We start from the raw sequence: 25,566 nt of genomic DNA, 5'->3' as shown, positions 1-25,566 counted from the left end.
AAAACAAAAGCTTAAAAAGGCCACCGCCTTATAGTGATTCAAAATTTGTGTATATAGTTGATTGAAATGACAAAAATAGTGTTATTTTTTTTTTTAAAGCTCACTACTTCAATGGTCTAGACAAGAACTCCACGGTCATCAACTTTATTTATAGCTGTTATGAGCAGCTGCTATCTTTTGGCTAAAGCTGTAATAAAACCATAGAGCAGGCTGCCAAGCATCACACTGCAGAAAGAAGAAGTGAGCAACGAGCCGGTGAAAATGATGGCGCCATCTGAAGCCAGAAAGAGAGACGTCATCTTGGATAAACTGCTAAAAAGCATGTAAGATGCAAAAGTAAGAGTAAATATTCATTAGTTAAATCATCCCCTACACCCCAACAAGAAGTCTTCACTCTTAGAGAGGTTTGCGTGTGGTTCCAAAACGGGACGGAGCTCCTTTTCCGAGAAAACAGCTCAGTTTGGGTACAAAGTTGGGCTTACACTGTTCCTCTTTTTTTTAAGTGCTTACATTTTACGGACTGATGTTTTTGCACACTACTCCCATTAATAGAATCCATTTAGTCTTTTGTATATTTTTAATCGTATTTCACTTTTTTGGGGGGAAAATGTATAAATGTTTTTCTTAACATGTTTACATTTTATTTAATTTCTTAACATATATCGTTCATATGTGTTGCTTTTGTCGTGCTGGGCCTAACACTTTGGGTTGCATTTCTGTTTTAAAAATGACATGCTGCCTGGTTCTACACAAACAAAAACAAATAAATAAATACAAATTCTGTCCATGTCTGAAAATTGTCTTGTGGATCCCAGAACCATGCTCTCACAATTTGTGCCTGATGAGTCCCGGCTGTGTCGTTCAGGAATACACCTCTGCAATAAGGCGAGAAGATTAAAAAAAAAAAAAAAAAAAAAGATCTTGATGTAACAACGGGGTCATTCGGTATATTCATGTAGTCCGCTGACCTCATTTTTTGAACACACCGCATTACTGCACCTCGACCTGACCAACTGCTGATACCTCAGATCATATTATTAACACATGCCTTCCAATAGAGTACAAGGCATGATGGGTCCGTTGCTTCATCCATCGCTCTACTTACACTCATGCTGAAAATACAGATAATAAAAAAAGCTACACTGATCTTCTTTATCAGCTGCATGTGTTATACTTGTTATACTTACTGTATATCACATTAATAAGGCAACATTTTAGTAAACTCTATTCTTACTGCATACTTAGCCGGACCAAGCTGGACCAAGGGGCTGTTTCCACATTATCAGTCCGATGCAAACCAGGAAGTGAATTTACTTGCAGTTCCTCGACCAGTGGGCTCTGGCTTCAACGGTGAGTCAATTTGCGTTGATCCCCGTGCTAAACGGTTCGACTTTGCAGCAGGACACATTTACAACCTGGTTCAAAAAACAGTTTTGCTCTCCACGATTAGATTTCTGCAGAGTGAGTGTCTCCAGATGGTTTCCAGCCATGCATCTATGCCAAGATCTACGATCATTGAATAAGAGTGTTTCTTTTTTTAAACCACGTCACGTAAAATCATATACGAAATCAAATTTCTTCATAATTGGGGGAGGTGTCGTCTTTTGATTGACAACTGGCATATCGCTAGCTGTTATCACTATAGCTACTTAGCACTCAGCGCACTTCTAAAATGCAAATAAAGACCTAACAGAGCAAAATCATCTATATTTTAAGGTTTTTCTCCAGTTAGTTGTACTAACAGATCTCCATACCTGCCTATGTGTCGTCCTAGAAGGGTCAGAGCACAAAGCTTAGCTAAATAGGAATCTGCGCTAACTCTGTGCCAGCTAAACAAGTGCAGCCTTGCGAATCCCCAGGGTTTCATCACAATTAGGTTCTCGGTTCCTTCAGCAGAGCCGCTGTTCAGGTAGGCTATCCTTTGAGATGAACCCACTTGGCCTGGACCTCTGCAGAGACCCTGCAGGGAGGAAGCCATGGGGACTGCAAGGCTGCCATCATTTAGCGTCGGCTTGTTGAAAATCCCACTCAATTGAACTTCCACCTATGCTTGTTTTCACTGACATTACTCATTCCAAATGTCATTAAACGGGAAATATCAGAAATGAGCATGGATTGACAGATTTTAGCATCACAGGTTAGAATGAGCTAAACCAAGCTAAAATAGCCAACTTGTGGTAGCAAGCGAGCTTGTTCCAGCATCTAGGCCTCATTGTTCCAGCCTTTTGCAACATAGCGCTGTGCAGTAACAGGGAAAAGAGACTTGAAAACCACTCTTCAGAAAACCTGTGGCTGACATCACAGTGGGTTTGTCCAGTTCTTTTTATACAGTTCGACCATAATCAATTAAAGCAACTCTAATTCTTTGACTCTGACTTAAATCCCCCAATGTATCCCGATTGTTGTGTTTCTACCGTACTATTGTCTCCCCTTCCTTTCCCTTAGTTTCTATATGTATTGTCCACATCCTAACCCTACACTATCTTCCACAAGTAAATAACCAAGCCAAAGGTTCAATTGATCAACAGATAAGACCCGCCCCCTCGAATGCAGACAAGCCAGTGGCTGCTGATTATCAGCAGCACAGAGAGCAGAACTTGGACATATGCACCTTGCAGTCCCGTAGAAAAAACACTGGATGACCCTAAACGCTCATCTGTTTTATGGCGTATATACCAATAAAATAAAAAATTAAAATAAAAGCAGAGAAAACCCCAGACAACGGGTTGGGCATATCTGATTGGCAACTATCAACCAAGCGTTTAGTAATTGGCTGGAAACAAAAAGAGAGGAAGGCAGAGGGATGCTGCGGGTTCATTGCTCTTGAAAGAATACAAAACACAGTGACTCCAAAAACAAAAACAGACTCACGTGACAGCCCACACCAAAACACATAGACCACATTTATAGAGGCTGCACACAAAGTAGTATTGTTCTTGACTGCAGCTCTTTTCACACAACTGAAAAGTGAGTACTAAAGTCATTCTGCTACATGTTTCTGCCAAAACCCCTCTACTTTAAGCTAAACTATTCATCTCTTTCTCATTACTGACCTCGTTTTCTGTCATGCTGGGTCAAACGCGGATGAGCCTACTTAGGTTTGGCAAAGCTAAATGGATGTTATCTCCCTTGACCAGCAGGGGAGCTGTTTATCAGTATATACGATTTAAAAACGGGTTATATTATTTACATCGTCTTTAAGAATATAAATACATTCAGATATACATATGACACCAGTCACTGTCAGCTTCCCTAGATTAACAAAAAAACAATGACAAAAAACATAATAATACATATATGATAATGACAAGTCAACATAAAATGACTGGCAGAGAATCATAAAATCCTGACCCCATTCATCAGAAACACACAAAAGCATGCAAGATTATACATGCACAGCCACACAGACAGATTCCCGCAGTGCATCTATCTTACAATACAAAAATGCCATACTGTATCAAGGCTTTGAATGAACTGACCCCAAATCTTTAGCCTGCAGCCACAATTTCCGTTGCATGCAAGCAAGCAGCTCTTCCTTTTTTTACTCTCACTCCATTCTGCACACACAGCTACCACATACTCGGGCATCAGTAACAGTTTACTCATAGAAGTTGTGGAATATTCCACCAATAGACGTCGCAATGCTGTAAAACATGTGTAAGTGTACAAATGCATACATGAGTTCACACATAAAGACGTAACCTGACATATGTACAGTATCTTGCCCATGGTCTTTAATCTGGGACCATGATAAGCGTGCAGCAGATGGTTCCAACAGAGAGAAGGAGTAAGGGAGGCCAGGCACATTAAAAGCTTCCCTGCAGATACATCTATCCTTCTGGGCTCTGGGCTCATTTGGCCTCGCCTGGTTCAGTCCTGGCTGGCTTTTTTGATCCCTCTGTGCCAATGGCCCAAGTCCTAGACTGCTCAAGTCGATAGCTTGCAAATTGTAGGCGAAAGCTAAATGTGTCCAAACCAGCCAGCCATGACCTGCTGTTTCCAGTGAAGCCTCACTGTGACAGTGTCTTGTCTGTGAGCTCATTCTCCAACGGCCCATCCCAGTTCCCGTTGTGGGTAAATCATCTTAAGCTTCTCTAAATCTCGTCTTCCCGCACGTTCCTTTTCGCTCTAAACAGTCAATCCAAACCACTCTGAAATGAATTCTTGACCTCTCTTTTCTCATTCCCTCTTCATTTCTTTTTGCCTCACACTTCCTTCTATTCATCCATCGGAGCTGAAGCCTAGCTGAGAGGCAGGGTGCTCCATGGGAGGATCATTAGTCTAAAAAAGACAAACATGCGTGCTTACTCTCACTCCTACGATCAACTGAGAAGTACCGATCAAGTTGACATGCAAGCTTTTAGACTGTGGGAGGAAGCCAGGCTACCCAGAGGAAACCCGCACAAACACGGGGAGAACATGCAAACACCACACAAAATGGCCAGAACTATGCTGCTGTGGGGAGATGGTGGCCCTTTTAGGCCGATTTAAAGCCTAAAAATATAACATGCTCATATTATCAATAATATATGAACTTTATCTAAGAAAGAAAAATACAACCATCTATCTACAACAGGGATATAGTAGGACAGAGCTTCCACTATTTGTTCAAGCTGGATACCAGTTCAAACTCAAAGTAGAGCCATAACAACAACTTTGATGCAATTTCTGAGAAGTTTAAGTAGTAGCTCACATAAATATTAACTGACACTAGCATGTCAACTTGCAAGCACAAGTGTATACCCTTGTAATGCCACTTTTCACCTCAAGGTGGTATGGTGAGAAGTAATAACGCTGCAAAGATTGCAATTGTCTTTTAAACAATATATGTTAACAATCTCTTGCTAATCATGATGATCAACAATGGATGAAACAATCACCCCACTCACCATCAGAGAGAAGGATGACCAGGCTAGGGTTTCATTTTAATCTTAGCAGAGAGGACTTCCTGTACTTGTGCATCTGCGCAAATCACTTCCAACATATTTCAGGCTTCATAACATTTGATTGATGCTACACAATTTTAATTACGTTTTCATTTTTGAACTTTAAACTTTTGTTAAAGCTACATCTGGCATCCGCGCTACTCTAAACAATCAAACACTCAAAAATGGAAAAATATTGATCCTAACTATTGCAGTCTAAGATTTTGGAATAAACTTGCATATTACAATGTGTACTCTAACACATCATAGCTGCCACACATATTGACATTGGCACGTTGGTCGTGCAAGTTCTCAAGAAACTATGCAGCCCATACGTGACGCAGAAATAAAAAAATATGGAAAGAAAATCGACTCAAAACATTTGTGTGTGTGTACTACTTGATTTGTGTGTGAATATTATCTGATTTGTGCGCAGTACTTGATTTGTGCGTATTATTAGATTTGTGCGTGCGTAACTTGCTTGAAGTTACGGACAAAACGATAATTACAATTTCAAAAAGCCTTCTACACACACAAATCGTTAAATACGCATGCAAATGCACAAAGCTATAGATATGCACAGATGGTTTTGAGACTCTTTTCATGCCTCCAAGAAGCCTCACAGATTTGTGCATGGGGCATTTAAGTGACTGGTTAAGTGAAGCGTTATTTCCGTCGATACTTAGTTACCTCTAAACTTGTAACGAATCGTGAAAAATTCTGGGCCTGTAAGAAAGAATGTCTCAGCACCCCATGATTATAATACATTTACTTTGTAATATTCTATAACTCCTTATATGCACAAATGTGCATTTATGAGCCTTACAAATGTAATTCGATGTTTTAAAGCAACAACCGCTAGGTGGTGGACTTCTTCTTTGGCGAGACAGTGTTTGCACTCTGCCCCCAAGTGGAGGCCACCGGTATCACATGTACTGCCAGCCGGCTGTCGAAGCGAGAAACATCCACAAAACAGCTGGCTGTGTACACCAACAGACGTGAATGCTTTATTTTGAAATTGTACCTCTGCAGGTGCTGAAGGCGCTGGTCTGCTGGCAGAAAGTTGTGTTTGAGGTTGAGATGGGTGAGGTCATGGCTATAGAACAGGTTGGGAGGAAGATACTCCAGACTGCAGCAGGACAGATCTACCGAATTGATTCTCTGGGACACCATCTAGAAGACAAAAAGAACAACGTTGGAGATGTGACCATGAAAGAGAGGAACAGGAATACCGAGTTAAACAGGATTACCTAAAGCGCACATGTCTTACTATGTGTGTGTTTGTAGTCTGTTTGAGGGTCAAATGTCATTCAATGGCAATCTTCTTAGGATTACTGAGTAAGGAGACGTGTTCGAGAGTTTGGTGACCTAATATCATGCATTTCAACATTTTGTAATCTAGTTAAATGCAGAGACCGGTTAGGCCGTGTTGGTCATTTATTTGTCAATTCACATAAATAGTATTTTGAAATCAAGTGATATCATAAACGTCTGTCGTCTCTTAAATAAGAAAATCTGCCGCCTGTGACCTCAGGCAGAGGCAGAGCGGAGGTAGCTTGAGGTTTAGCAGTCATCGCTGCAGCACGTGCTGCCTCTATAAAGCCTTCTATTATGAGTGGCCCTCTGGGTGCCGGTGACATGCATGTCCCTGTTAAAATTTAGAAAGGAGGTTTTCTGGCTATGGCCTATTTGAGTTCAAGTGGGAGACAGGGGAGAAAGGCAGGAGTGGGTATTGTTGTGTGTGTGAGACTCCACCTGAGAACACTTGTATTTTGACATTAGGCAGATGGCAAGAAAAAGTTAGTGAACCTTCTGGAATTACAAAGATTTCTAAGAAAGTGGTCTAATCTTTGTCTAAATCAGAATTAAAGGGTAAAACACTCACACATAGATCTGCGTTTGAGCCTTTCCTTTTCCCTCTTCAGGTCATGATACGACTTAACTGGGTTGATGCCATTAAAAGTCTTAGATTTATCTTTGTTTCCGACCAGTCCAGTATTGATTTACTTGCATATGCATTTTTAATTATCTATTTTGTATCCTTCAGCCGCTCCGAACTACTGCCCTGACACTGTGCTATAAAAGTTCATGCTAAAATTAATTATTCCCTCAATGACTCAATGACTTCCAGTTTTAAAGTGACACTTGTATGTTAACATTTTGAAAGATTAATTAAAGAAGGAGAAAAAAAAACACAAATTATTAGCAAAGTCAGGTAATGTTTATCTTTAATTGTGGTCCTGTTTACTTTTGCAGGTGGCTTTTTTTTCTCCGATTAACTGTACTTATAAACAATAAAGGAAATGTGGAAGGCTCCACAAGGCTTCAGAAAGAGCAAAATAAAAATGTGATGTGTCACAAACTAAAAGGAGGACATATTTTGCATTTACACCTGTCGAGTTGTGTTCAGAAACACATCACTCAGGATGGATTTTAAAAGCAGGTGTGAAAAGGATCGGTGTGTGGTGTGGATGAAGATCAGAGTGCATCTTATGAGTATACATTGGTAACTTTTAACTCCAGTTCACAAACTTTTCTTTTCAAACACAAGTGCCATATACAGTCCACTGGGCCATGTGACAATGGCTGTATGGCAGCAACAATACAGAATTCAAACAACAATCAAGTTGTACCTATGAAGGGTATGCCTTTATTCCACTTCTTTGTCTTACATTCTCTTACAAACAAACACACACACAGACACACACACACGCGGTACCTTGGCAGCGTGTCTGTGCCAGCGCAGATGCTCTGTGAAGTTGTCAAAACTGACGTAGTAGGTTTGACTCTGAGGGCCTGCCGAGCTGAAGGCCAAACAGTGATTGTGCTTCTTCACCTCCTCCACCTGCAGCCAGACAAACACAAGAGGGATGTCAATCTTGAAAAGCTTAAGAGCTCAAACCTCAGAACATAAATGAAGACATCATGCCTAGAGAATCAGAGAAGAAATGTAAAAGGGAACAGAGACGCTGCCACAAAAGATCAGTTTCCATTTAAATTTGAAACTGGTTCTTTTGAAGCAAATAGGACGATTAACACGTGCAAAGCAGAAAAATCCAGTAAACCATTACACTTCTGAAAATATGCAACGACCACGATGATCCTAAAACAGGCACGTGAGTGACACAAGCAAAAACAAATGCACGTGAAATGCCTCATTAGAAACCTGAGTAAACATTTGGTCATATATTCTCCATGAATGAATGACTGAATGATCGTCCAGTTATGGAGTGTTAATAGAACACCAGCGTGCACACACTCAAAATCACCCTGTACAAACTCAAGCAGTCACATGTGAGTAAAATGTTTAGAAACTGAGTGTGGTGGGATATGGAAGATCAGGCAAACAAACAGAATATTCTTTTCACAAGAACTGTCTCATTATCTAGAGACACATACAAAGCAACAAAAAGAAAAAGTTCAAAAGCAAGCAAGATACTGCTCTAGTTTAAATCTACAGTGATTGATTACATGAAATATTTAAGCATGTCATGAATTGAGATTAGAAATGAACAAATATGATGAAAATGTTCTGAAATTGTGAGACCTGGTTAGTAACATTTTCTTTGACCTGAAAATGTGTTAAAATGTACGATAGGTTGCATTTGACAGACATCAAAGTAATGGATAAACTTTTGTTTAAAGCAACATGTTGCACTGCATAGGGGAGGCATTTTTAGTAAGAAATAAGACTGACTTTAACCAGTTACTTCCTTGTACCATTTATGATGATTAAGATGAGAGAAGAACAAAAAAAACTGAAAAAAAACACTGTGACATTACGCATCTGTTTTTTTACATACTTTTCCTCCAATGAGTGGCAGGATGTGCATCTTTCCTGTCTGGCTCTCCTTGACAGAGGAGACGATGAGGCATGTGCCGCACAAGATGACCTGCCGGCGGGTCCAGCGGTTGACGGGCAGCTGGAGTTTCCCTTTCCGAACGTTGTAGGTCCCCGACAGTTGTACCCGCTCTGAGCTCTCAATACTATGGGGTTTACCTGCAACAGAAACAAAAGTGATGTTTTTTTCTTATCCCAATTAAAAGCTTTCTGGTTTTAATTTATGGTCATTCTGGGGAAGAGAAGTACCGACCAAATCACATTTGACCACATTTCTTTGATTGCATGCTAACAGTCCACTAAAACACAGCCTAAAACCATTGTTTATCTTCTGTTCACAATTAAAAGCATCCTAAGATGTTTCTGCATTTTAACAATGAGCAGCACAGGGAACTGCAAGTCTTGGCCCAGATATCTGTTATCTATTATCCAGTTTCTGCTGTCCATAGCAGGAGTCCAGTCTGTTAGCCACTGCACTAGTCATCTCACAACAGCTGATTAGTGTCTATACTGCTGCACACATTGTCTCAGCAGAGTTTAGGAAAGCAACTAGGGCTGTGCGATTAATCGATTTTAAATCTAAATCGGATTTATTAATCACAATCGATGTTAAAAAAAGGAAAATTGGAAAATCGATTTTCCTTTTTTGCAGCTGGCTGCATGCGTCTAGTCATCTTTGTTTGGTCAAGAAAATTGTAAATGTCACTTTACTAAACTCAAGGAGGATTTACAGCATCTTTCAATTGCACTTCATTCCCAATAGGGAAATTTGTTTGCTATTTTTCTTTAAAAATAAAGATAATAATATTTTAAACAATTTATTCCATTGTCTTTTGTAGTTTTACCAAAAAAATCGAAATCGAAAATCAGAGAAAAAAAAAAAAAATCGGGATTTTATTTTTGTCCAAAATCGCCCAGCCCTAAAAGCAACTGGTCCTGAATACCTTAAAGGACTAAACCATCACCAAATAAAATCAGTTTAACACTCGGGGAATGTTCGAGCAGTCAAGGCAGGTATGGAATACCTAACCTATATAAGATGTATAACGGCCATGTCAAACTGGTCAAAGAGCTGTTGGAATTGAATAGTGGAGTGCTGGGTTCATTCAAGTAAATTACACATATTAATAGTGTCAAATTAGATGGCAGTTGCAAGTTTCCTAAATAATGCTCTTGAGTTTATTTAATCTGTCTTTCCTCGTTGCCTGATTCTCTCACTTCAGCACCACCCTGCAAAGCCTGACAGTCACGCTTCTTATCAGGCGTTCTGTCAGCCAGGCTGTGTTATCATTCTGTCTAAATATCCACCTGCTTTCTGTCTACCTCCACCCCCACAAAACCTCCCTAGGCTGGCACGCATTGTCCTCCTGCCTATTTCATTTTTTCCTCCAACTGTCCGGCTGACTGGCTTTCAGATCTTCCATTCGGTCTATATTTTTCTATGTTTCATGCCTGCAGCATGTTCAACCTTATTGTTTTCCTGTTGTGTACTTTATGAAGTTTTTCTCTCAGAGCGAGAGATGGCCACAGGCAACGTCTTGCATCTTGTGGTTTGCTGTAAACTGGTTTATCTCTCCTGTGGTGTCTTTTTTTTCCCCACATATTTCACTTAACTCTAAAAACAGAGCTGAGCCGAGGGTTGGGAGGTGGGGGTTGGTAGAGAAAGAGTCAGTAGGGTAAGCAAGTGTGAACTTGCACATGCTCTCTTAGTTTTAAATAATTCAGGTCTTTCCCATGCCTACTGTATGGCTAATGCAGCACAGTAGCATCCTGCAGTAGTGAGCTTCACTCAGCACACACAGGGTTTAAAACAGCCCGCCTGAAAAACGGTGCTATATGAGCTGATGTATGGCTAATCTTCATCCCTGAAGTCAACACCCAACTTTAGGGTGGCAATCATAAAAAAAATGAATATTCATGAGCAATCAGGATAAGAAGATGGTTTCTTATGCTGCATTTGTGAGATAATGTTTTTCTAGGGCCGTCAAAAAGTGGCTTTTGGATAGTCAGTCCTGTTCTCATTGACAATACCGTACGGGTATTTGGCCATCCGATGGTTCCTTTGTGGGTCCCATATGATGGCATTTGGATTTTCTGATTTATTTATCTTGACCCAACCTTATTTTAGGTTCAATTATTCTAATCTATGTTATTTTAATCAGTCTGTATTTTGTACTTGCACTAAGTGCTTTAAATGTTAACCTTTTATTGTGGTTTCAGGACATTGTACAGTAGTCTGTTTCTTGTATTTGTATTTGAACACTGTCATTGTAAACCCTAATGTGTAGTATTTATGTTTGTCAAGGACTACAGATGGAAATTAGCTTGTGGCTAACTCTGGTGCAGCCATCTTTTTAATGTACCTGCACATTGTCCTTTAAATAAATAAATAAAATAAATGTGCTGAAATCTGAGATTAACAAATTCACCCAAATGTCAGCATAAAAGACTAGTTTTGTTTTTTTGTTTTTAATTTTATAGCTTCATCAAAGTTCCCCTCCCTTCTATAGTTGATCGTCACATATATTTAACAGCACTTCGGAAACAAGTGGAGCATCTGTGAAGCAAATAACACTGCTAGTTTTTAATCTCTCTTTAAATAAACTTTATGACCACCACACATTCCAGTTGAAAAAATATGGCTATCAAATAGCCGGGCATTTGTCTTGTTATGTATAACCAGTGGGCGAGCTAAATGTGCTGACGGCCAAACGTTGTTTGCTTTTACTATCCATCTTATTGTCAGACCAGAAGATTAGACCAGAATAACTATCCAGCAATAACACGGATATTTCATGGCCAACTTCAATCCATGAAGATCTTGGCAGCTGTTTAACTGTCATTTAATCAGGGATGGAAACTGTATTAATCTATGCATGCCATTCAAAGTTCAGATGTTTATTGCTTTCTGAAACGTTTCTTCTTTACCTATTCTTACAAATGCACTTAATAGCCTACGCGAACAGCTTTATAAGGTAATGGACAAATATAACAGGTGTCAGCTTCCATTTTCACTTCCAAGTAAGTGATAAGATAAGAGGTTAAAGTTAGGACTTGAAGGTGACGCATACAGAACAAAACAAATGAAGAAGACTAAATGCACAACATTGTTATTGCAAACCTAAAAAAGTTATCTCAGATATTAGTCAGATCACTTTACATTTACCTGGAATAACTAAAAAAAAATGTGGTTTAGATGTATTTACTACAATTAATGAAAGTATATATACATATACCGGTATATGTATGTATATATGTAGTGTATGTATATCTATTTATCTATCAGCCACTAATGTTTTCCAAATCCACGTGATATCCTGCAAACAGACAAACATCTGAAGCGGGGTAACGGAGCAGACCAGCTTCTCTCCACCTTCATTTCCAGCTTGCTAGCTGGCAGAGGTCACCTGTGGGAGCACATTTGCATGACAAACCCTGTGTAAGAGTTGCTTTAGACAAATTATTCACAAGCTTTTAGCCTCAATATGTCACATGGGCATATTCCTTCTATTTTTAGGTTATTTGTTGGATTGTTCTTTGTTCCATGCATGCATATGTTTAAACACGCACCCCTGCCCCCACACTTGCTCCGTATGTCAACACACTTAAATGAACCATCCATCTATTTCTACATTAAAAAGAAATAAACAGATGAACCAAAACCTTTTTTTTTCTTTTAGAGAGAACAATTTACAGACAACTTGAGTGGGTAATAAGAGTAAGCTGCGACTGTATGGATATTGGAGCTTAAAACCACCTAACATGGACATGGGATGACTCCATGGACACACCTTTCAGTGTGGGAATGTACAGTGGAGGAAACAGCGTGAGCATCCTGTTTACAAGGGAAAGCCAAAGGATTTCTTGGAAACCCAGCTGTATCTTGGAATGAAATAAGACATTGCCATATTCCGAATGTATGAAATACAAGCCACCTACACTACAGATATTTTCCAGCTGTGGCAATGTCAGTTCTGGTGGTCAGATATCCAATGATTGATGAAAAAATGTTTAAGATGTGAATTTATAAATAGTCAGGGCCTGCAAGGTGGGTGTGTGGAGAAGCCCTTCTATTCCTAGACCTACAGTACCAAGGAGCAGGAGTACTACAGTGTGGGTCTGTTTATAACTACAAATAGTTTCCTTCCTTCCTTTCCCCCAGGCTCAGGAAATAACAGTTTCCCCTCCACGCTGGGGTCCAACATCCATGTGTTCGCACCCCAAGTGCACTAACACAAACATATATATACATACACATACGCTCTCTCAGGACCAATGAACAAACCCTGATTACTGGTAATCTGATTTGTTTTGATGGTGAAAAATAAAATCAGTGATCCATATGTAAATAAACCAGCAGGTAGGCCCCCAACAACAACAACAAAATGCAAAAAACTAAATACTGTACATTCAGGTTACAATATGCGTTTCTTTAAAAAAGACATAACCACATTTTTCTGCTTCCAATCACTGTTGTAAATGTTTGTATATTCAATTTACAGAGTTAAACAGAGGTCACTTGAATGTATCACATATATGGCCCTGTTGCACTAGTACCGCCTCAGCTCGGTTCTACCCGCCACGCCCCGTCTTGTGCTTTTGCACTAGGGGCTGAGGCAGGTAGAGCCGCTCCAAGCAGATACTTTTTCTGTAACCATTCTGCCGAGGTTCTAACCGGTCTGAGCCGGGACTATTTCTGACGTCACCACCCGCCGCGCCACTGATTGGTCGGGGGGCGGGGCCGTCAGACGTTTGAATCAGGAAGCGGGAGTCAGTGCGAGAGCGACCCGCAGCGATTTTATCATAAAGCGCAAAACGTCTGTTTGGTGATCCATCTCTGAGGTGCAGATGTTCATAAACCTGGTGGCTGACCGCTCGTGGCTCCAGCTGATTTCTCATCAGCGCCGACACGAACAAAGCTGTCGCGCAATCGAGTACGTCACAGCAGCTTCACCCCAACCCCCCCACTTCTCACCTGGCTGTGGAAAAACAAACGGGGACAAAACGGGTGGAGCCGCGACGAGCCAGGCTAAGGCGGTACTAGTGTAAAAGCGCCAATAGTAGTACTGGAATACTGAAAAATGCTCTTGAACAAAGCTGTGAGTTTCCAGAAGATCCCACTTGAAGCCTTTGATACGCATCTGTAGTGCACACATATTGCCAATAATAATTAACTAAGAGGTTAAGTTAGGCTGCAAAGACACATGATTTGAGGTCATGCTCCTATGAGCTCTTCAAGTTTAGAAATCATATACTTGCAATTATGTTAGTGCAGTTGTAATAATGCATCTTGTAAAACATCTCCCATGCAAGAGTTTGCAGTTGGCACTTTTTGAAATTCACTAAATCAGTATCAAACACATTTAACAAAAGGGAATGCACATCTCCACATTTACAAAGTAAGCACCCACTAATCATGTTAACATTTTTCCACAACATAAATCTCAGATGTGTATTGCCTTGTTTTAGACCTTTTGATGACATGATACATAAAAACATGTAAATGTTTGACATAATATGAAACACCCCAGACTTTAAGGTTTCTGTAAAAAACTGATAATGATTGACCGATTAATTGGTGGTTAAATGGTTGCAAACAGATGCACGTAGTAATGTCATCTAAACTTTCAAAAACTAGCATTACAAAAAAACAAACAAAACATCCACTTTCATCCATTCCTGTGTGGATGATTGCCCTCTTCAAATTTTGTCAGAGACCTAGGGGGCTAAAGGGTTTTGTACAATATTTTCACTGTTTCTAGGCCTGTGTCTTTCTGGACGGAGACCTCTAGGGTTGTTCCCAGGACCTGGTGGAGCCACTCCCCTGGCTTGGAGGGCACAGCTCCAAGGACACCAACTACTACTGGTACTACTGTTCAGTTCACCTTCCAGACTTTCTCTATCCCCTCCTTCAACCCTTGGTATTTCTCCAGTGTCTCGTATTCCTTCTTCTTGACATTGATGTCACTTGGGAATGCAACGTCAATCACGACCACTTGTTGACTGGATAGTGCCGTGGTAATGTCACTGCCTTTGATACGAGCGACCCAAGTTCAAATCCCACAACTGGTGGGGGTTTATATTGGGGTCAGGGCATAAGCTACAGTCACATGGCTTGGCTACAGTATTGCCATGGGCAAGAAACATAATAATTTAACCTCATACCCAAAGAAAGAATATAAATGAGCTTATAAAAGAGATGCCTACTGAATGTCAAACTGCACAGTAAGACTTTTGAAGCCACGCACATAACCACACTAGCTGAAAAAAAAGGGAGGAAAAAAGCTGGCTGTCCCTTTTTAACCCCAGCAACTAAGACGTCTTAATTCATCTTCTTTTTTACACATCAACACTCCATTTCTCTGGAACTTCTCAATAATAACAACACACCCTTGATTAATCACGGTGTTCTGCTAAATAAAACCTCACATTTGCACACCTCTACTTCAGGACTGGGCATGCCACACCGCGGGGCATCAATGACCCACATAAGTCACAACGGTGCATGAGCATTCATGGACACACAATAGTTTATTTTTCTAAAGGGGGTGGCAGATGTGATGTACCGGAAGACAAGATTCATTGACTTACTTCTAACCCTATATTTTGCTCTTCAGGATACCGGAATATAGTATTTTTTTTCTCTGTCAATTTTGCAATGTTTTTTAACGCAATCATAAGAATATTTAGCACAAAGGCAGCATCTTTGATACTTGGAACGTCAGACACTGGACATTTCCTTTACAAATAAGATAAGATAGGATTGACGGTAAATAAGCGCAACCAGTTAATAAAGATCCAACTGAAGCTGCTGGCTCAATGTTAAATTCAGTGAGGCCAGCTGTTAACTCTGGGACGCAAATAGCTGCACTGTCCCTCTGGTTCAAAACACGCACAATGTCAAAATGCATTTGCTTTACCATGTGTGTTTTTAAGCAAGAAAAGGATGTACGTTCTAGATCTGATAAACTCTGTCAATTCTTTTATTTATTCCTTCATCGCTCCTCCTTCTCTATGGGTGTCTCTGGGGATGACTTAAGGTGATTACTCAGATTCAAAGTGACAGGCCATGTTAAGCCAACCGCCTGGCAGCAACTGACGAGCCATGCTAGAAGGCGGCAAAGGACATCACGGGTGACAGGCTGCTCGCTGCACTCACTTAAGAGCTCCACGTTTTTCTTTGACTTACATTCTACCTCTCTGCTCGTTTCAGAGGGAAGCATGTGTCAAACTGTTGGACCTTCAGCATCTTTTAAACCAAAAATTAGTAAATCTTAATTTGTAGTTTCTTAATCTAAGAACCCTTTTTAATAATTCCCAGATGTTCACTCATAAACAGGTCCACTCAGTAGGGGGGGGTCGTCTCTATCCCGGGGGACTGAGGATGTGCTGATGTGTGAAATGTATCTAGCTGTACTTTGTGTAGAAGTGATAAGAGGAGGCACATTAGCATAGGAAATAAATGAGATGTTCTTGCATTATCGCAACATGACAACCACATTAGCACATGCACATGACACATACGCCAGCGCGTTCTTACTTCAGCTTGTGTTCAGCATAAACACACGGGACGACTACCTGGACATCTGAAAAGTACATTTCCGCTGTTTATATTTTGACTCCCAGGAAGGCTATGTTAAACAAAGCGTTTAGTAGTCAAAATATCATACAAGGACAACTAAAGAGTGTTTGTTTAACTTACTTTGGGGTCAAGAAGTAAGTGGAAATGCTAGTAGCACAGCTTATGGGATTCGGGTTTGTTGGTTTTGTCCGGCCGCTGAAGTACTGACTACTGTCTTTAAAGGAACAGCAAATGTCACGCTCCCAAGATGATGAACCATGTAGCCATTTTAGCTGATCTTTGTTCCTTTATAAAGTCATGATTGTATTTTGAAGGTCTACTAGAAAAGATTTACATCCTATAAAAGTGGAAAAACAAAAACATATAATTTTGCTCATGCAGAAGATTTCTGTCGAGCCTCCTGATGCATTCGGTCTGAACCTTTGCATGTTAGCGCCAATCACTTTGATGTTTTTGGCTGAGCACAGCTTTTTTTCCATGCACTTTTTACAGCTGAAAACAAGGGCAAATATTTAAGACATGAAGATAGTCTCATTAAGCATGGTTTTTGTTCACAATTCAATGGCAATTTGAAAATTCTCAAACCCCGATCCATTCCTACTTTAAGGACTCCCCTCTGAAAACTCAAGTCTGTTTTGAGTTTTCATGTCCTTGATTTTTTTGTTTTGATGAATGCCAATTTAGCAGCTATGTAGGTATAGTAGTTCGGACTGCAAAAGAACTTCTTGGCTTCTTTGGGAAATGTTAATTTACAAAAAAGAAAAAAAAGAAAAGCTTAAAAAAAAAAAAGGTTCATGCTATTATGACTCTCCCACATGACCACATGATGGACAATTTTTGTTGGATCTCTAAAACAAATATCCCAGTGGGTATGTGTTTGTGTGTTGTGTCAAAATGAAAATAAACTGTTTGAACAGTGCTATGTGAGTATTGAGAGAATAATCCATGCTGCACTATGGTTATGTTATCTCTGATTAATTAAGATTCAATAACCAGTCATTTGTGATCAGGCAATGTAGAGTATGTGAGTGCAAATGTGCTTGTATGCAAGACTGAGGAAGGCTATTTCCAAAGGAGAATTTCCCTTACACAGACAGTGAACATCGTTCAGCTCAAGTGGTGCAGGCTGAAAGATTCCCTTCCCCACACCAAAAGTTCAGGAGCTGAGCGAAGGAGACAAGGGAGGGAACTCAAAGTATGTTCTGCCTGTGGCAAATGAGACTTCAACACATCCTCCTTTTCCCACAGCATGGATGAGGCAGACAATTACTAGTCTGATGGATGATCAAATTCTGATAGGTCATCTCTTTTACGCATGTCATCATGAAGGATGCAATCACACAGAAACATGTACACACCCGCAGTCACTATACAAAAACTCTCTCAGGCCAGTGAAACACATCCTGCATTAAAATTAGGTCACGGCCTGCAGTATCTTCCCTATCAGACCATTATTACCCTCTGCCCCTGGGGAAAAAGAAACCAAACAACCCTGTGATATTAAAGGCATTGTATAGTAGCAGTTACCAGGTCAATACATTACCACCCACCACCAGCAGGGGAGGTGTTCTGCAGTGAGGGAGCACAAGGATGTAAAGGAGTATTTATGTTTTGTCCTACTTGCACACTTTGTTGCACTTCTGCATATTTAATTCCACTGCAGCGCAGCAGATATTCTATCCACCTTATCATATCAGGTCACGTTAACCTCATGCAAATCCGCGTTTATCGGCGGAAGTAAAAGCAGATGCAAATGATGTATAAATGTATGATAACTTATACTTCACGCAGCTGTAATAAAGAACAAGAGCACATCTATAAGTGGCAGATAAACCGTGCCGTGCACCAACGAATTTTTAAATAAACAACTTGGGGGCTTTGTCTCATTTGTCCTTATGGGGCCTGCTAAAACAGAAAGAATTGCACTGTTGATGCATTAATAACGCAGGTTGCGATAACTATGTGAGACAAAGGGTAGATTGTCCCTGGTGATCCCCTGTTCACTGGATAGATATGTACATAAATGTCAGTCCCCCCACTTCTCTTCTCTCCCAAGCTTCTGTCCTGCTGCTGTTATGTAATAAGTGTGTGTTATGAAACCTTCCACTGGAAAACACAGGCCCACTGATCAGCTACCTCTGAGCTCACACACTCAGACACAAGAGCTCTGGGGATTGTTTTATAGCTCTTTGTTTCTGACTGACTGCAATTGCTGGATCCAGTTTGTGTGTGTGAGAATGTGCTACAGACTAATTGAATGCTGGGGTGTAAATCTGATTTAGATTGCAAGACTGATAAGGGGAAAAAAAATGGACAGGTCCCAAATAAATCTGTTTTCCTTTTTTTTTCTTCTTTTGTTTGTTTCGGGGTTTTATGTGTGCAGCAAAAATAATTACAGCATAAAGACTTGGAGCTAGAAGGTTGGTTCATAGGCATAAAAAGAAATCTCCTACGTCTATAAAATGGCGTGTAAAAGAAAACAAGGTAAGGCTTATGTGTGACGAAGAGCAAAACATGTTTACATAGGTAATCCTATGTAGGATGGAGAAGAATTAAATGTGGTAAAATTGTGTTTCTTCATGAGGAGATCTTCCCGACAGATTAGCTCACATCACGTCACTGCATATTTCTGAGTCTTAACACTGAACACTGTGTGGCACAAAAACAGACAAAACAGAGCTTTCTCTTGGGCTGCTGAAATTAGAGACAATTAGAGACTTACAAAGTGAAATTAAAGAAAATTGTCCTTTTTTTTTTGCAGTTTTAGCCTAAGATGTCTGTGAGGCATCATAAACTTCTTAAGTAAGTTCTCACAATGTTTGACATGTCTGATGAGGATTTAGAGTTTATGTATTTATACTGTGTTCATGGACATCGAGTGCACCACAAGTATAACAGGTCAATAAGCAATTGATGATAGGTAAACAGTTTGGGCATTTATTTCATTGTTCACCTGTCTGCACTACAATTGATAGTGAGTATGCATAATGCATGGTATTTACAGTCATTAAGATTATTTATGTTTATTATATTCCTCGCAATATAATTTTTCAAACTGATTAAACACTTTTATGTAGTGTTTTTAAAATTTTGGCTGGTCAACATATTTTTGGTCAGACTGTTAAAAAATGAGGATTCATTTCCTGCATCTGTGTCACATGACTTTGCCCCTGATCTGCGACAGAGACCATTTTTGGACAATCCAAAAGTGAAAGTGAACATTGCATCAGAAGAAAATATTGATCGCTCATTTTTTGAACACCATGACAAAGATACTGAGAGAAAAAAAATAAGAATAAAGCATTTTAAGACATGTGCAAGACCTGTTTGAGTCCCAGCACCACACTGATTAAAAGAAAATATTTATAGATTCTTAGGAAGCAATAGTCTTTTTGCTTCATAAAAGTGACAATGACATTCATGCTTAACGATACCATCATAAAATAAAAGGAACATAGGTAGAATGGAATCCTAATTAATACTGCAAACACGTATTTGCCTCGTATGAAACCTCTTTTGCACTGCTGGCATCCACACACCAACATCTCAAAAACAGTTCAGCTGCATCTGTTTTGGAGACCAGAGATCAATTTGAAGTAAACCATTATTACATCAAGTGAAGCTCGAGCTTCTGTTTGTAGATCTTTGCTTCGCTGCCCCCCCAGAGACGAATCAACGTGTCATTATGATACGAGCACTGAGAGATAATCTCATAAATTAACATAATGACATAACTGATGTTGTTTACGTAAATAACAGCCAAAGCAAAAATAAACAAAATCATAATTCACGTTGTAAACCACTGGATTTATCCTTTTGAACTGATGACAGGCAAACCATCCTGAACCAACAGCAAAGAGCATTGTTTTATCAAAGAGAAAAGTAAAGAGAATATCAAAGCTCGCTTTCTGTTAGGGCTTTAAATTACACAGCATCAGGATAATCTAATTTTCATTCATTTTTCCCGTGTTATTATCATCTTATAAAAGTCTTTGAAGCCCCTGCCACTGCTTGAAGTCGGGTTCTGTACATCATAACATCAAAAATCCAGATGCATTTACCATCAAATCCTCTAACGCTTTATTTAACAGTATTAAAATGTACAATAGGTCTCTTTATAGGTGTGGAAAAAGACAGCTATTGTATGTAGGAAACTAGTCAATTGACAGCGGGGTAATGAATGTGTGGGAAACAAGGAGGAGGTTACACTTTCACACAAAATAAAACAAGCCTGCACATGTGTGAAATGAGTTACTGTACGGCAGTAAACTGGTAGCAGAGCCATGGTGTCCAGTTATGTAATCCGTCTACTTTACTTCCTTGCTCTCACAGATACACACACACACACACACACACACACACACACACACACACACACACACACACACACACACTCACACAGGTTATGACTTGAAATGTTGTAACAGTGTGAGTGAACATAAAATCAATCTTTCAGGGGGCAAGGGAGGTCACTGCAGCTGTTTCTTCATTTTTCCTAATTCTCTTCCTTCTTAACAACTTCCTGCAATATATAATATCAATCTTTAATATGTCCAGCTGTGTGTTTGTGGTTTTACAGCCTGAGATTCAAAATAAGTTGCTCAGCTAGCACGCTAAGCTGTCTCTCCTCACAGACTTCCGAAGCTCGAGGCCTCTCTTGAAATATGTCAGTACAATGCACGGCTTAATGTGCTCAGCTAGAAGACAAAGGCCTCTGACCTTTTCCTGAGACAAAAACGTGAATTTTCAAAAGGACACGGTTGAGTCTTCGGTGCATTAACAGGTTTCTTTCTTACCACTGAATGGCTCACCTAGCCCCTCTGCCCCACCCAAAGGTCTCTGCATGCCAGCGGGCCCTGCCTGCAGTGTGTTCTCTGCACAGCCTGTGCCATCGTGATCAAGGATACAGTGCTGACAGCTTTGGGCCACTGCAGTCAAGACAGAGTGTGGCAAATTCTCATGAATGATGCAGCGCTCTCTTTTAGTCCGACAGCTCGCTAACTAACACATGAGCACACATAATCAGGAGAGGAGTTCACAATTAAATAATAAAGTTTAATCAGTATGCTATGCCATAGCTTTTGGACTCTGAGCACAGTAAAAGTGTAGATCAGTGCCTCATGTCTTTGATGTTCCAGAGCTGATTGGCGACATTAAATCAAATCAACCTGTGGATTCACAAGCCATTAATAGAAGACAAATTTGCTAATCATGTTAATACTTTGAAATGCAATGTTGTTTTTTCCATGAAGTTAGGAATTTTACATGTCAATTTAATAAACAAACCTAGTTGTCACAATGTCCAAGCTTCTTTTGGGTCAGTTTGAAAAATATAAAAATGTTGGAACTTACGTTCCTTAAATTTCCAGAGAAATTTCCATCCATTCGTCATCAACTGCCACTTTAGAGCATGTTACAGAAATATTTACACTCTCAAAAGCAGCAAGAGTACTATCATCAATACATATTATGTATATATAAACATATTATCTATATTTATTTACACACACTATTTTTTTATTTTATGCAACAAAAAGCAAGTTTTCAGATGGCAACAACCCTGTTTAACAAAACAGTTTTGGAATTATGAAATAAATGCATGTTTTCTATCATAAAACTCTAGCAAAAGAAGAGTCAGAAAACCTTAAAACTATGAAATTATTAAGTTTGGTTTTTAAGTTTACAATTTTAGAGGACAAATTAAGAGCACAAAAGGTGAAATTTGATTCTCAGAAAATGGGATTATCCTCAGCTCTTAAATTATAATTTAAAAAATGGGAAAAAAGTAAAAACAAAACTTTTAAAATGTTCCTCAGAAACATATCTTTGCAGTCAGGACATGAGTAGCTTCACTGTGTCACTTAACAATATCATCTTTCTGTGGAACTCTCTTCAGCATACTACAGTACCGGTATACTGTTCTGATAAAGTGCAGCACCATATACAATATGGGTGACTTAAAGAAAGTGAGAACAAGAGGAGTGCATTGCTGTCATCTTAAGTGATGCACAATAGGATCCTTCCAGACATAGAGGCTTAGGTTTACCCACCAAGCAGTCAACCATCGGTGGAGATATGTGAGAGCTGAGGTTGACAGGGGAGCAGTGATAAGAGACAGGACGATAACGCTTACCCCCGATACTGAAGCTGAAAAAGCAAGATGAGTTCTCTAATTAAGCCAGAGAAGTTTAGTGCAGTGCAGAAGGTTACTGCTGATTGTGAAAAAGACCTCACACCCATACACAGGGAAACAAGTTTGTGTGATTTATTAGATTGTAGTGACTCCCACATGATTGCGACCGTGAGCCTCACATTTTACCCGTACCACTACATTAAAGATGCTGGTGATAGAAATACAGTGGGAACATAGAACAGTTGCTAAATCTTTATCTTTTATCTCTTTGCAATCATTGGCCACATTTTAGGATATATGATGATCAATTTCCCTTTTAGTAAAGTGGACAGAAGACTCACACTGTACAAGCAACAACCAACTGAAATCAGCCTCGATATATTGAGAGGGAATAAGCAAATAGTGGACAGATTTTTCCTTTACACCACACAACACACCAGAGGTTGCAAGAATACATGTATTTGTATTGAATCGTTAGATATGAGCCTTTCGGTTTCGGAATTAACTATAAACAGAAACAATATCCCAGCCACTTTTCTTTAAGTTTTCTCAGTGTGACCCCTTCAGCACACCAACAGCTGAGGATAATCCTCTACAACTCTAAACTCAGTGACTTTAAATATGCCAGAATCAGCCATGCTGTCAAAGTGAACCCGTCTGGAAGGTAAAATGTATGAAATAAATGAATCTTTATATTTTAGCAGGCCCCTCCAGACGGCTTGGACTAATATTACCAATTAATGAAATCTAATGAAAAGTGCTGCCTGAAGGCTGAGAGAGATAAATTAGACAGAGAAAATGTAAATGTGACAAACAAGCAAACCTACCACAGACAGAGTTGCACCACTCTAGAGAACTAACGTCATGACATTTGACTATTTTCTGATCAGAGTACATTTTTATATAGCCAACAGTTGTGCAACATTCCTGATTGTGAGAGATCATCTGAATAGATACCTAAGGCACAAAAGAAACTCAACAATGATCCCTGACTTCACCTGCTACCAGAAGAATCCTGTCTCGTCATACTGAGATTGTGTGTCCATGTGTATACATCATTAGCAGTCGATCCCCGATGTAATAAACAAAACCTGCACCACATATCTGCTGATCAAGGGTGGATACAATTTGAGATTAGATGTCAAAAGGACAAATTTTATTGCATCCACTTTGCTTGCTTTCTTTCCTGTCCTGGAATGAGCTTCAAGGGCATGCAAAACAAAACAACGCTCTACTGTCCTTTACGCATTCATTTCCAACAGTGTGTAATGATGTTGGCCGCGGAGTAGAGTTAATTAACACAATGGCACAGCCTAGCAAGTAAGTATATGTCATTATGTGGTAAAGGATTAATTGTTTTGTGTTTTTAAGTCATGATCACAATGAGCCTATGTGAATTTTTTGTACTATGTGTGCACACGTGCAAGCGATCACAGAGTAGAAAAGCAGATTTAAGTAGGTGGCAGCCACATTTTCATAGGTGCAGAAAAATAATAGCATTGGAATGAGTCTACCGTACTGTAAAATCACATGTGGAGCGTGTGTGCGTGGTAGGACGAATTTAATTTCGGGGAGACTGACAACTGCAGTCTGCTTGAGGCTAGAACTTTTTACCCACAAATGAGGACATATAAGTGACGTTTTTGATATCAGAAATACACCAAAAAGCAATTCATAAATAAATAGCTGCATCTTTTATACCACTAATTGGGTGGATACCTAACCATAGTGGAAAAGTATGCCAAAGTGTATTGAAAAAGAGAAAGTACTTGATACAGCTATTTGTATTCAACAAAAACAAACATTTGTCACAAACATTCAGATAAAAAGCTCACAGCCAGATTCCAAGCATTTTAGCCTTCTATATTTCATTTTAAAACAGGTAAAATTAAAAGTACTATAGCCTACCTTCTCTGATTTGTTTTTCTGGCATCTTACATGTAATCAGTGTTCGACTGTCTTGGTACACGCTACAAATTGTGTCTTCTTCGTTGTGTTTGAGTCAGCTGACTATCTTCAGCCAGACGGTCAACGTGACTTGTTCTGTGTTTATTGTGATATCTGGAAAGATTATTCAAATGCTAAACTCATGTAGCCTAAACTTTTTTTAACAGTTTTAACGCATTGAAGTAACACGTTTCAAAATTCTGCCATAGATTATCATGTCTGCTCTCCGCACTATTACACCTGTCATCGCAATTCTCTTCCTCACAAACTTGCTTTTTGAAAGTTGTGTGTAATTTTAAGCATGCCTGTAAAAAGAACACTGATGGGATGTTAACGTTAATTCATGACAACATCTAGAAGCCGTGTGTGCGTTTGTAAACTGGATTAGGCCTCATTTATCTGTTTCAAAGGGTTTCAAAGTCAAGAGCCACAAAGTCAGACACATGCATCTGGTATGAACCCGTGCATTCGTCTTTGGTGGGAGATTTTGCTGCAACCTCACCATGGTGTCAGACAGCTGAAATTGCAGTTTCAGACATGGAATACAGAGCGTTTATACTTATTTGGAAGTACCATTTTGTATGGAAAAAACTACCATTTTATTCTCGGAAAGGCTGCAGCTGCCATGCATTTTTCCTGTTTTCCATGTAGGAAAAACCTTTCTATTAACAAAACATAACACAAAACAACAATACTGTGACATTGCATGCTGCTACTTGCAGCCTGCCAACAAATCTGGTCTTACAAACATAATGCATTATGCATGCTGCCAGGAAGCTGTCTTTTCATGTGCAGTGTGTGGTGACAATGACAGAAATTGTATCCCTGATTGATTAGCATCTAATTCATCGGGCAAGACAGTCAAACCGCTTACTGTATCTAATTTTCCCTAAGGGCAGATCACAAGCACAAAGATAAGCACATAATTTGTTTTTGTATGTACTTGACCTCAAATACAATTCATTAACAGAAACTCTAAGTGATGCTTGTAGCTTAACTAAATTGTGCCTTGCCCCCCTGTGGGCTGCTGCACACATCCAAGTTGAATACCGTTTACTCTAAGACTGCTATACTGTGGCATATCTTTGTAAGGATACAGTAATATTAATTTTGATGTAATGTGAGTGGATAAGGAAGA

At 39.6% G+C, this 25,566-nt stretch overlaps 1 protein-coding gene across 1 annotated transcript in view; it reads right to left on the bottom strand.

Moving 5' to 3' along the window:
• phlpp1 (PH domain and leucine rich repeat protein phosphatase 1) overlaps positions 1-25,566 on the bottom strand; it is a 51,028-nt gene that overhangs the window by 12,100 nt on the left and 13,362 nt on the right. The window contains exons 2-4 of the mRNA XM_061732372.1: positions 8,729-8,925; positions 7,645-7,770; positions 5,950-6,098 (exon numbers count right to left, since the gene is read on the bottom strand). Coding sequence (XP_061588356.1) covers positions 5,950-6,098; positions 7,645-7,770; positions 8,729-8,925 — 472 coding nt within the window. The remainder of the gene's footprint in view (positions 1-5,949; positions 6,099-7,644; positions 7,771-8,728; positions 8,926-25,566) is intronic.

This window comes from Cololabis saira, chromosome 10 (genome assembly GCF_033807715.1).
Source record: "Cololabis saira isolate AMF1-May2022 chromosome 10, fColSai1.1, whole genome shotgun sequence".
Lineage (NCBI taxonomy): Eukaryota > Metazoa > Chordata > Actinopteri > Beloniformes > Belonidae > Cololabis > Cololabis saira.
Note: the sequence above shows the minus strand (reverse complement) of the source record. Positions and strands in the feature narration are given on the sequence as shown.